Source organism: Piliocolobus tephrosceles, chromosome 8 (assembly GCF_002776525.5).
Source record: "Piliocolobus tephrosceles isolate RC106 chromosome 8, ASM277652v3, whole genome shotgun sequence".
In the NCBI taxonomy this organism is placed as follows: domain Eukaryota; kingdom Metazoa; phylum Chordata; class Mammalia; order Primates; family Cercopithecidae; genus Piliocolobus; species Piliocolobus tephrosceles.
In genome coordinates, this window is record NC_045441.1 from 130,782,179 (window position 1) to 130,795,767 (window position 13,589).

General features: G+C 39.2%; 1 protein-coding gene across 4 annotated transcripts in view; it reads left to right on the top strand.

Annotated features, from left to right (window-relative positions):
• The window catches only part of AGK (acylglycerol kinase), a 103,678-nt gene that overhangs the window by 84,068 nt on the left and 6,021 nt on the right, over positions 1-13,589 (top strand). For all 4 annotated transcript variants that reach the window (XM_023184979.1, XM_023184976.1, XM_023184978.2 and 1 more), the window contains exons 11-14: positions 981-1,038; positions 5,265-5,415; positions 5,814-5,911; positions 13,363-13,433. In XM_023184979.1, the coding sequence (XP_023040747.1) occupies positions 981-1,038; positions 5,265-5,415; positions 5,814-5,911; positions 13,363-13,433 (378 nt within the window). The remainder of the gene's footprint in view (positions 1-980; positions 1,039-5,264; positions 5,416-5,813; positions 5,912-13,362; positions 13,434-13,589) is intronic.

The window sequence follows — 13,589 nt, forward strand, 5'->3', positions numbered from 1 at the left end:
GAGAGCAGTTAATGTTGAGTGATTTGTTAACAGAGATAAGTTTTAAGAGAAGAATCTACTTTATGCCATTTTCTAATTCCGATTAGGTGTCTTCCTCTCTCCAGTAGCTTTTATGTATTTAGCAATAAGCAATAGATTCTCGTTATTCCCAGATTTAACATTTGCCATTTTAAAGCTGTATAACATGAGTAATGTGAAATTATGCTGGTTTACACATTTTAATTGAGTGTACATATGTGCATTTGTTTGTGTGAGAGGACGTGGTGTACAGGATCTAGTCATTTAGCTTGGGATCAGCACATCAGAGCGTGCAGTGTTTGCATCTTCGTGTGGCTGTATCATCCTTTACTCATAGCCCTTTTGAATGTACGCTTGACCCGTTGTATCCATAGACGTAAACAAATGCAGATAGAAAATATTTAGGGAAAAAAATATTCCACAAAATTCCAAAAAGCAAAACTGGAATTGGCTGCACACCGAGTACTGTGTTGAATCCGTGCAAATAAAGTGATGTGTAGGCATCGTATTAAGTGTTATAAGCAATGTAGAGATGATTTAAAATATACAAGAGAATGTACATAGATTATGTGCAAACATGGCATTTTCTATCAGGGACTTGAACATCTGCAGACTTTGGACTGAGGGACAACTGTATACCGAACTGTATTCTATGGCTTAAAGGATGTGTTTCAAGGATGTTGTGAATTTAGTGACTCAGGGAGCCTGGTTATATATCTCTCATAAATTGCAAGGATCTTTACTGTATAACTAACTAATTACATGTAACTTGACAAGGCATCGAAATGTGGATTTAAAATTGGATGTAATACTCTTTTATACTAAGCCATAACCTCCTAGCTACCAGAATAGCCACTCATAGCAGAGATGTAATTCTAATGTATTGTCTGCCATGAATGGTATCTATCACATGATAGTTCTTTTGATATTCTTATCAGATTTTTATCTTGGTCTTTTCACAGGTACTGGTATCTTGGGCCTCTAAAAATCAAAGCAGCCCACTTTTTCAGCACTCTTAAGGTAAAAGTGATTTACAATGTAGATATTTGCCGTGTTATTTTGTTGTTTCTCTGTAATGCAGATATTTGGTATATTTTTTTAATTCCTTGCTACAGATGAATGTGGCATGCTTCAACACTAAAACAGGGCATGTTTGATTAAATGTAAATACAGAAAGCATTCCTGTTTTGATAAGCAATCACCCCTCATCTACCAACTCATTCCCTCTACTTCCAAACCCATATTTAATCTCTCGTTAGCATTCTAATTCCCTTTGCTATTAATTCACTCTCTTGCCAGACAGACCTTGAACATAATGCCATATGTCCCACCAATTATTTGTATGCTTGTCTATGTTAGTACCTGGAAATGAATTGAAGATTTGCATCTGAATATGTAATATCTAATTGTACAGGTTTGTGTTTATATCAGTAGGTTTCAAACTATACTAGCTAAGTATGGGTGGTGGTGACTATATTGGAGAGTACAGGTATGGAACATTTCCATTATCACAGAAAGTTTTGTTGGGCAGTGCTACTCTATATGATACAATAGAAAATACTGGCATAGAGAAAAGCCTAACTTTTATTAGTGAAAATGCTAATAGAAAAGTCATCTTTAACTGTGGACTACAGACTATATTCAGCTTTTATGCAAATCAAAATGGTATATTCACGGTTTGGCTGGCCAGTCTGAAAATTGGCAGATGGGGTTGGAATGTAGTGAGAAGTTTGGTTCTAATGTTAATATTCAGAGTTATTGAGTGTTTTTCTAAGTATAAAAGTAACACATGTGGAAACATAGCTTCCTTTACCTTTTAAAAAAATTCTGGCTGGATTAAAAAATTAAATGTACAACCCTAAAATCACTAGACTACTAGAAGTAAATGTATATAATTTTAAAAATGAACTTGGCAGGGCAAGGTCTCTATATACCAAGGGCAAACTGGATTAGTAAAATCAGTTATTCCTCGAGGGAATAATTTCATTGGTGGAGTTCTGAGTGCATTTAGGAAGAAACAGAGTAGCTACATATTTAAATGGAATATAAACTGTTTCCACCATTTATTCAGCAAACAGCTGTTGATATATGCTTGGGATACAAAGTCAAATGAGACAGGTTTCCTGCCCTCAGTAGAAGTATTCATATGCTGGGAGGGAAGTGTAAGTAAATCAGCAGTTAGGCCAGTGCTGTGAGAGACAGACAGAAAGACGGGAGCAGAGAGGAGGGGCATCTAAATCTAATGAGGGTCAGGAAATCTTCCCAGGGGAGGTGACACTTACACTAAATTTTGAAACATTTAAAGGCTGTGTGAAGTCACAGTGGTGTGACATGGCCCTTAATTATGATTAATGCAGTAAAATGGCAGGAAGTGAAGCCAGTGGGTTAGGTAAGGGCAGGTTATGGCAAGTTTTGATGTGCAATTTGACTTTTATCCTTAAAGCAATGGGGAGTTATTGAGTCTTAAGCAGAGGCATGACATGAGCAGATTTGCATTTTAGAAAAACTGTTTTTTTCTAAACAAAAACAGGATGTAGGTAGCTCAAGTCAAGGACATTAGATAGAAGATTGTTAAAGTCAGGTGGGAAGTAACGTATAGACTAAGGAGGTAACAGTGAGTATTGACAGTAGAAGACGGATTAAAGAACTGTTAAGTTAGAACCTCAAAAGTCAGAAGAATATAGGATTAGCAGATTTCTGGTATGAGGGACTAGAGTTTGGTAATTGGAGTTTTCCACTGATGTTGATAATACTAGAGTAAGGAGTAAATCAGGTTTGTGAAGAGAGATGAAATTTTCAGTTTAATCTATGTAGAGTTAACATACCTGTGGTACAGACAAGCAAAGATACAATTGTGATTTAGGTCTGGAATTCAGCAGAGAGGTCTGGACTACAGAAACAGATTCAAATGTCATAAGTGTGTGAGTGGTGTTGAAACCATGGGTTGGGTGAAATTACCATTCAGTACAGATGGCCAGGAATATCCCTAAGGGACATAAACATTTAAAGAACTACCAAAAATGACTGAGAAGTGCTAAGAGAAAATGCAGGAGAGAATACTAACATAGAAGCCAATAGAAGAGAGAATTTCAAGAGAAAAGTAAGAATTTCAAGAAGCAAAAGCAAAGACTTTAAATATACAGACGAGAGTATCCATCGAATTTGGCAGCCTCCAAAAGCTGGGCAGCCTCCAAAGTGTGGTGGCTGAAGCCAGGTTGAAGAAAGTCGAGACATAAAAGTGATGTAAAGAAGTGGAGATGGCAAGGACAGGCTGCTCCTTCAAGAAACCTGACTTTGAAGAGAAGGAGATAGGGAAGGCAAAAGCTGAGAGAAACATAGGATCAATATGGAGTTTTTAAAAGTGGAGAATATCCATGTGTTTCTAGACTGAAGAAAAAGAAAAGAATGTGAGGAGGTGAGGAGAAGGGAGACAGAAAGCCTGACTGAATTGGCAAAATCCAAGAGCAGGTAGAAGGGTGTGGGATCCAGAGTCCTGGATTGTCCCTGGACAGGAGAAGGGACACCTTTTTTCATTGATACAGGAGAGGAGTAAAGGGTAGGTCCAGATGAAAATGAGATTAGAGAAAGTTAAGGTATTCTCACTGCCGTCCCTGATATTCTCACTGAAGTGTAGAAAGCAGTCATCCTGTCAGAATGGCGGTGGGTAGTGGTATGGGGGATTCTGAAGAAAGATGAATGGAGGAGGAGGCTTAGGATTATCAAGTAGCATTGAAGACCTGAGGCTAACGATCTGTAGACACGAATGCTCTTTTGGGTGACTGCTTTTCCCTGTATTAGTACTCAGCAGGAATATCATTTTCTCCTCTAGTAATACTGAGCCATGATGTAAGAGTGCAGGAACTTAGTGACAAGGCTGATCCAGAATTGGGGCTTTCTAGGACATATTGTAGAAGAATAAAGACACAGGAGGGCCTGGAGTAAGTGGAAAAAGAAAGCGATTGAAAGTAATTGACTATCAGTTTGGCACTGAGGGAAAATGAGTGGTCAGGGAGTAGAATCCTCAATGTGATTGAAAACTTGGGGCAGTTAGGTCTTCAGAGGCCCACAATAAAACCCCTCTCTTCCTCTTTTTAGTTTGAACCAAGGTATGAAAACAAATGCAGGAACTAGGCAGATGAAGATCAAAACATCAGCTTTATAAATGTCAGCAGGAGTGGAGGACAGAGCACAGATACGTGGTCTCTATCTGATCTCCTAATACTGTGAACTGAAGGTATCCATTGAAACAGCTCCTTCAGGGCAGAGACCACCACAAGAAGCTAATTTTCACCACGTGAAAATTAGAAGAAGCAGTGAATGTTTGAGACAAGGACAGCTGCTGTCAGAGAGAAAGGAAGGGGCTGCATCCATGCATTGGTCCTTCTAGACTTGGGGAGGAGTAAGTGGTGGAGTGAAAGAAGCCAGTGTTGCCACTGTTTTGTAATTCACCACCTGGAAACTTGAGAACAGGGAAGCATTTCACCCTAAGAGACACAATGGGCACAAAAGAATCAACCAGAAGAATATGGGATGTGATTAGAGGGTAGGATCTCAGAGTTTTAGATTTCCAAAGTGCAGTAGTTCTGGGTGACATTAGGGGCCAGGATGTGGCCATGTAAATGGGTGGATGTGCTGAACTGGAGGTGATGTCAAGGGCTGAGAGGCTAGGGTATGATTTTAATTATTCATGTAGTCAGGATGTGATCCAGGATGACACTGGACTTGGGATGCCAGGACTCAGAAGACAAAAAAAAAAAAAAAAAAATTAGAATGTGAGGGTGATGGGCTTTGAAGCAGAAGTGAGAAGCCTTGGGCTGGATTGTGAGCCTGGGCTAAACCATTCTGTCCTGTGTGTGGAATAAGATTCCAGAAGTGAGGTAGGTACTTGATGCAACTGGATTTCCTCAGTTTCATTTTGCATCACCATCTGTAAGCCAAAGATGAATTTATTACGAATGACCCTATTGTTCATTCACCCTCTTTTTGGACAAGTGTAAATGGTGGTGGTTAGTCCATTTTAGGGGGAGCAGTGGAGGCAGTACTTGCTGAATTCATGGTTTTTAAGATCTAACTTTAAGAGGAAAAGAAAGCTTGAGGATTCCATGCTCCAAATTAGCATTCCATCCAGTGAGAGGAGATTATTAATTCACTTGCTATAAAGAGACAAGTAAATAACCTTTACTGAGAGAAACTCCCAGAGTGGAATTGTATATGCATAAGAAAATTTTCTCTCTCCACATTAAAAGGAGTGGCCTCAGACTCATCAAGCCTCTATCTCATACACGGGACCTACAGAGAGACCTCCCAGTGAACCAGAGGAGACCCCTGTACAAAGACCTTCTTTGTACAGGAGAATATTACGAAGGCTTGCATCCTACTGGGCACAACCACAGGATGGTGAGCAATGTGGCGACTGAAGATTGGAGGGCCCTGGTCAGTTTAGGAGTGCCCTAAAGTAGACCTCCAAAATCAGTTTTAGAGACTTAACTAGAGCAGGAGAAGCCTTTCAGGAATCACTAAACTGATCCTTCTGTGTGCCACCAGAGCATGCCCAAGCAACGTGCCATCAATGGGCATAGCAGTCTCTGTGCAGTCTTTCTGTTAATGTGACTGCTTTTGGTAGTGATGTTTTAGGCACAGAGATGCCATTTTTACCTCTATGTATAAGAAGCATGAAATAAATAAAGAGCAGAAAGGCTTGAGAAACTGAGCTGAGCAGCTAGCAGCTAGCCGTCCGTGGTGGGTGGTTAAATGTTAATGGAAGAAACTGACCTGTATCTAATGGATTCCCACAGCCCTTTCCCAAGAGGTGAGCCCAGAGGTCTGGAAAGATGTGCAGCTGTCCACCATTGAACTGTCCATCACAACACAGAACAATCAGCTTGACCCGACAGTAAGTGTGCTTTTTTATTAGAAAAGCATTTGGTACCTAAGAAAAGTGACAACAGCTATAGAATGCTCCCACTAATTCAGTTATTTTTATTTTTACCCTGTGGAGATAGAGAGGGCAGGGTCAGGGGAAAGAGGATGCGGCGTACCTTTAAGGAATAACAGCAATGAGGAGAAGCTGCCACCTGCAGGAGTGGCATAAATGCTTCTGGGGCTCGGATCACATGTTCTGCTCATTGCTTAATTGGCATTCAGAGAACTTAGGGCAAGAGGGCTTTAGAAATGCAAATTAACTATTCCCATTTGTCACTGGAAAAAAATTGTGGAATTTTTACTTGAGTAAATATCCATGATTTTTGTGACTGTACTAAATATGTCAAATTAGATCCTCAGGAGAAAAATACCCACACACATACATCTGTATCTATATCTACATATGATTTATTTAGGCCCAATCTATAGGTATGCACTATCCCATATGGTAGCTATTAGCCACATGTGGTTAAATTTAAATTAATTAGAATTAAATAAAATGTAAAACTTAGTTCCTAAGTCACACTCACCACATTTCAAGTGCCCAACAGCCATATGTGGCTAGTAGCCACCATATTGGAAATCACAGGTATACAGCCTGTCTGTCAGTGCAGAAGGTTCTGTTGGGTGGTCCTGCTATAGAAAATACACCCAAAAGTATTGAAATAAAGCAGGCATTGGCAAACTGGTCTGCCACCTGTTTTGTATAGCCCAGAAGCCAAGAATCTTCTAATTTTAAATGATGCAAAGAAAATCAAAAGAAGAATAATTTTTGTGAACAGAAAAATATGTAAAATTCAAGTTTCAGTATCCATAAATAAAGTTTTATTGGAGCACAGCCATATTCATTCACAAATATATTGTCTGTGGCTGCCTTTGTGCTACAGGGGAGAGCTGAGTAGTTGTGACAGCTTGTATGGCCCAAAGCCTAAAATGTTTATTATCTGGTCACTTACAGAAAAAGTTTACTGACCCTGGTATAGAGAAAACCTTGGTAATTTATATTAATGAGAATACCAATAGGAAAGTAATTGTTAACTGTGGACTAATTACATTCAGCCTTTATGCAAATTAGTCTGTTCACAGTTGTCTAGGCCAGTCTGAAAATTAGCAGATGGAGTTGGAATGTCGTGAAAAGTTTGATTCCAATATTAATAGAGTGATAAGTTTGATTCTAATATTAATATTCAGAGTATTGAGTTGTTTTCTAATTATGAAAATCATACATGTCCATTGCAAAACATTTGGAAAACATAGCTCCCTTCATCCTATAAAAAAATTCTAGTTTGATTAAAGAACTAAATGTAAAATAATAAAATGATTAAAGTATTAGGGTAAACGGCACATGTTTATACCTATGTAACAAGGCTGCACATCCTGTGTATGTACCCCCGAACTTAAAATAGAGGTTTGAAGTTAAAAAAAGTATTAGGGTAAAATCTAAGTGATTATCAGTATAAACTTAAGGAAGACAAAGCCTTTCTAAGCATGACATTTAAGGCAAAAATCATACTGATGCATTTGTCTTTTTATTTAAAAAGACATTCTAAACTTTTAAATGACATATTGGGAAAAGTATTATCATGTGATAGACCAGGAATTCACTTTTCTTGTAACAAGCTCTTAGGATAAAGCAATAAGAAATGGGCAAAGGACTAATATAAAAAGTGAGCAAGGGGTAAGAATAGAAAACTCATAAAAGAAATAAGCATTTGAAAAACTAGCTTAGATTTGCTGACTATTTACTACATGCTAGGCACTGTCCTAAGAATTTTACATAATATGTAATCCTTATAGGTAGATTATCTTTATCTGCATTTTGTAGGTAAGGAAACAGAGTGATTTCGGCAAAGAAATGCAAATTAAAATAGTAACATTGAATTGTCATGACTAAAAAGCAGTTATAGATTAAAAGCTTGCTGGTGTGTGTTTGTGATGGGAATATAAATTGGAACATCCTATCTCAGCAACTGGGTATAGTATCTATGAAGTGTCTAAAATATATGCATACCTTTGGTCCTATTAACTGTATTTCTAGGAATGTATCCTACTGAAAATAATCTGATGACTATATAATGTAAGCAGTCCTTTTTTACATAATGGAAATCTGAAAAACACTGGTGAAAGTGGATATATGAATGCTAAAACAAAACAAAACAAAAATTCTGTTCCAGAGGAATTTAAAAGAGAAAGATAAAATTTCTGATTATACATCTCCTTTATACCAAGTCTTTAATAATATGTATTCCGAGTATTTTGTTCATGTTCTTTACCATTGTTCTTTTCTCTGATGACTGAGTACCAGTGAATGGATTGAGTTCAGTGAGTATGTGATGGCGATCAAGATTAGCCACACTCACAATGCCAAGTGCTTTTTATCTTTGTGCCTATTATAAAAGTATACGATACTGTGCTGCTTATCACTAGTAGTAGCAAATTCATTTCTTTTTTGCACAATTCTTTATAAAAATAAAAGCAAATACAATACAATAAAGGCAATGTAGCCGCCGTGTAATAGCTCAAAATGTTCACTTATTAAAACTAGTACATTCAGTGTATGAAAGAAGCTGTAGGAGTGTAGAATGTGTGAAAATTAGGATCTCTTATACAACTATGCTCACTGTATTTATAATAGTAAAATATTTGTAATGAACTAATCAGACTGAATAAATTTTGGTACATTTATTAAAAATCATGTCTATTTTATATATGTATTATTTTCTATCTATTGACATGGGAAAAAGGTGAAAAGATTTGCAACATAGTTCCATTTTTCTTTCAAAAGGAAATACCCCCACTTATAAGTGAGTTTTGTGAATGATGGAGGTAAAGCTCCAATTTTATGTTCTTTCCAAATAGAAAGTTGGTGCCAGTTATCCAAGCACCATTTATTGAAATCTCCATTTTCCCCCACTGATCTTCAATAGATCTCTGCCGTACATCATGTCTATATACATGTAAATGTTTCTAGTCTCTTTCTTCTATTGTTGTTCCATTTTCTCATACTTATATTAATACTCTGCTTCTCTTAATTATTACAGTTTTATAATAAGTTATATGTGTTTCTTTTTTTTTAAACAGTCTCCTGGCTATTCTTAGCTCATTTGAGTTCTATGAATATTTTAGAATGTTTATTAAATTCCACATAGAAATGTTATAATATTGATCTCACTGCATTGTACCCATAGATCAATTTGGAGAGAAATGACATTTCTACAATATTGACTCCTCTCACATACGAACGGGGTGTGTCTCTTCATTTGTTTAGGTCTTCAATGTCTTTCAATGAAGTTTTATAGTTTTCTCTAGAATATCCTATCTTTTGCTGGATATATTCCCAGTTATCTTAATTTTTATGCTATTCTAAATAATCTCTCTTAAAAATGGACATATAATTGACTTTTTATATCAATGCTGAATCAGCAGCCTAATTAAATTATTATTAATTATTCTAACTTTCTTTCAATGAATTCTTTCAAATTTTCTATAGATTTAGTCATGGCCAATGCAAATAGTGCAAGTTTTGTTTTCTCTCTTCAAATACTTATCCTTACAATCCTTCATTTTACTTAGAGCACTGGCTAGGACCTCAGTACATGGTTGAGTAGAAGTAGCAATAACAGGAGTCCCCATCGTCTTTCTTATTTCTGATTTAGGGAGAAAGTCTTCATTGCTTCATTCTTGTATTTAATGTGTTTTCTTTTTTTATAGATACCCTTTATCAGATTAAGGAAGTTCCTTTCTATTCCCAGTTTGCTAACCGTTTTTATCTTTCATGTTAAACATCTTAGATATTTAATTTTATCAAGTATTCTTCCAGCATCTATTGAGATAATAAAGTTTCCTCATTTAATCTGTCAAAGCAATAAAATGAATTGATTTTTGAATGCTAACGTGAGACTTTTGGCCAAGATGGAGCAAAAAGCACCAGCTTTATACCTTAAACACCTTAAACATCGGACAAAATCTATGAAACAACTGTATGAGACATTGGTATGAGACAAGCAGCATAGGACAGTGAGTCCAGAGAGCAGGGAATCGAACACGGTGAGCCTGACGCTTGCCTCAGCTGACTGCTGGAGAGAGGCCACTGCCTGTGGAGAGGGAGCCCACACAGCCCATGGCCCCCCTGAGTTGAGGGGCCTTTGAGAATTCTGAGAAATCAAGGCAGCTAGAATTGCAAGGCAGGATACAAGAAAGCCACATGGAGAGGAGAGCCGCACCCAGAACCAAGCTAGAGGTTTATGGAGGTTTCCTCTGGCATCTTCAGCTGAGTACTGACAGTTGCATGCATGTGAGAAACCACCACCTGAGATGGAGGCTGAGTTAGCAATGAGTCTCGGGAGCGTCAGTCCTCTCACAAAGCCAGGAATAGTTCATGTTTGAACCAGTTAAGAGTAGAAAATCCTCTTCAGACATGGGGCATTGGGTAATGTCCTCAGAAAGGTATTGCCTCACTAGTGAGTCAAAATTAATTCTAGACTAAAGGCTGCCCTGTTCCGTGTTAACAAAGCTAAAGGCTCACCTCCAAAGAGCCACAGTTTCTTTATAGGTAACTTAACTGTGTTTCCACAACAAAGCTTTAGAACAGGGGTCAGCAAAGGACAGCCCACAGGCCCGAATATCCTGCTGCCTGTATTTATACAGCCTTGAAGCTAACAATATATATATATATTTTTGAGACGGAGTCTCGCTCTGTCGCCCGGGCTAGAGTGCAGTGGCCGGATCTCAGCTCACTGCAAGCTCCGCCTCCCAGGTTTACGCCATTCTCCTGCCTCAGCCTCCCAAGTAGCTGGGAAGCTAACAATATTTTTTACATTTTTAAATAATTGAAAAAAATCAAGAGTATTTTTCTGTTATGTGTGGAAATTGTCTTCAAATTTCAGTGTCTGTAAGTCAAATTTTACTGGAACACAAGCACGCTAATTCATTTGAGTGCAGTCTCTGGCTGCTTTCAGCCACCATGGCTGGGTTGAATAGCTGAGAGAGACCTCATGGTCTGCAAGCCTTCAGTGTTCACTCTCTGGCTCTTTACCGAAAATGTTTCCCGACCCTGTTCTAGCTGAAGCGTGGCTCTCCCCTGGGCTCTGCTTTCCCACAGCCTTTAAGCAGTGGCTGTGTTTTCTTTCTTTTCCTCCCCTTGTATGCCGGGCCTGGTGACTGGTGGTTGTCCTCCTGTCTCGTCACTGCTTTAACCCATTCTTCCTCCTCCTCTCTAACTCTCCCCCCAGCCCCACCTCTCAGTGTCTTATTGTCAGAGCAGATCATTGCTCCTGGGAGCTCCTGAACCCTGGGCCATTCTTACACATTTATCTATAATGTTAATTCCTAGCCCACTGTCTCCCTCTCCAATACTACTCCTGTCTTAATTCTCAACACGGCAGCCAGAGTGATCCTATTGAAATGAAGCCAGAACATATTTCCCTCCTTAGAACCCTCCAGTGGCTCTCTGCTTCATTCAGCCTAAAAGCCAGCTTCCTCACCATGGTCTATGAGGCTCTGCTGATGTAGCTCCTTTCTTCCCTCTGTCTTCCTCACTCTTGTCCCTATCACTCGCTCTGCTCCAGCCACACGGGCTTCCTTGCTGTTCTGTGCTGTCAGACATGTTCCCCCACCACCGCCTGAAGGCCTCTGCCCCAGTAATTCCCCTTGCGTGGATTGCTCATCCACGGATTAGGGGTTCTCAAAGGCCCGTCCTTAGATCAGCACATCAGTATCACATGGAAGTTGCTGGAGATGAAAATTTATGGGCCTCACCCCAGATCTACTGAACCAGAAACTTGGGATGGGGCCAGAGTCTGAGTTAAAAAATATATATTTTTATTGATTGATTGAGACGGAGTTTTACTCTTGTCACCCAGGCTAGAGTACAATGGCGCGATATTGGCTCACTGCAATCTCCGCCTCCCAGGTTCTAGCGATTCTCCTGCCTCAGCCTCCCGAGTAGCTGGGATTACACGCGCCTGCCACCATACCCGGCTAATATTTGTACTTTTAGTAGAGACGGGGGTTCCACCGTGTTGGCCAGGCTGGTCTCGAACTCCTGACCTCAGGTGATCCACCCACCTTGGCCTCCCAAAGTGCTGGGATCACAGGCGTGAGCCCCTGCACCTGGCCAAAAATTTATTTATTTTTTAGTTGACAAAGAAAAACCAGAGTCTGAGTGTTCCCTGCTCTCCAGTGACACTTGCTAAAGTTTGAGAACCACTGCTCTGGATGTCCACATCGCTGACTCCCTCACCTCCTTCAGGTCTCTTTTCCAAGGCTTCTCCATGGAACCCCTTTTTATAATGCAGCCACTGCCATCAGCGCCACCTCATGTTCCTTGCTCTGCTTCTTTGTTCCTTTTTTCTAATATACTCTGATATACTTGTGGTATCCTTATCTTCTAACACAGTTTATAATTTATTCTTTTACTATGATCTATCTATTCCCTCCAGTCTCTACAGTAGAAAGTAAGTTCTTTGTAGGCAGAAATTCATGTGCGTTTTGTTCACTGGTGTAACCCAAGCTCCGTGGGTTCATGGCGCATGATTGGTACTCAGCAAGTAGCTGAATAAAAGGTGAACTTTCAAAGTCATCCACTTTATGTTTTGTAATTCTTAGTTGAGAGTTAGTTGTTCTTTGTTACCCTTTAATCTTAGGCAAAGGCTTTAAGGCTCATCAGAGGCCTGTGGGTTATCCTGGGCCTGATGATTTTGAATCTACCCGCAAAGAAACAAGACCTCTATTTGAAGCTGACATAGAAGTTGTGGGATTCATGTACAGAGGGCTAGGTTTGTGTGGCTAGTCACTGACTGGTAGCAAGTTATGGGAAGTGGTCCAAGAATCAAGTCTGTTCTATAGCCATTTTGTCATAGCTCAAATCATCCAGAGCTTTCTGTGACTGGAAATGGAAAGTTTTTAAACATTATCATAGAATAAATGGATTGCTATTTTTCAACTCTGGTTGCATACCAAATTTGTATGTAGAGCATTTAAAGCAGCATAGGCACCTGGGCTCTCCACACCAAGCAGCTGATTCCATGCTGTGATGTGAAGCTGATGTACAGTGAACACTGAGATTGCTGGGATGGGCTGAAAGCTTGGCCTGCAAGGGAAGTAATCCTAGAGACTAGAACAGTTAATAATTACTAGTGAGTGACAGAACGTCCAGAACCTCCCACTCTGAGTTTTCTGTTTGCTTATGTAGTAAAAAAAAGCCAAGCAATGGAGATGAATTTTCTATAAATTATACCTCAGTAAAGCTCTTAGTGGAAAAAAAAAAAAAAGACTGAGAATAGGTTCAGAATTAAATCACTGCAAGTAGAGTCCCCTATTTGTACATAGCTTCAAACTATGAACCATCAAAGCTGAGGATGACAACAGGCTGCATTAGCCAAATTTTAAGAGTAATAACGTTAGTGTTCTTAACCTTTTTAGAGCAAAGAAGATTTTCTGAATATCTGCATTGAACCTGACACCATCAGCAAAGGAGACTTTATAACTATAGGGTAAGTGGACTGGGGTTCATAGGAAATGAGGCTTGTGGTTTTCTCAGATTTTACTATTCACAGTGCCCCATGAAGTCTAAGACAGAGATCCAGCCAAAGCCTTGTCTTGTTTGGGAATTTCGATGTTCGTTCTTTCCTAGGGGCTGACATGTATAG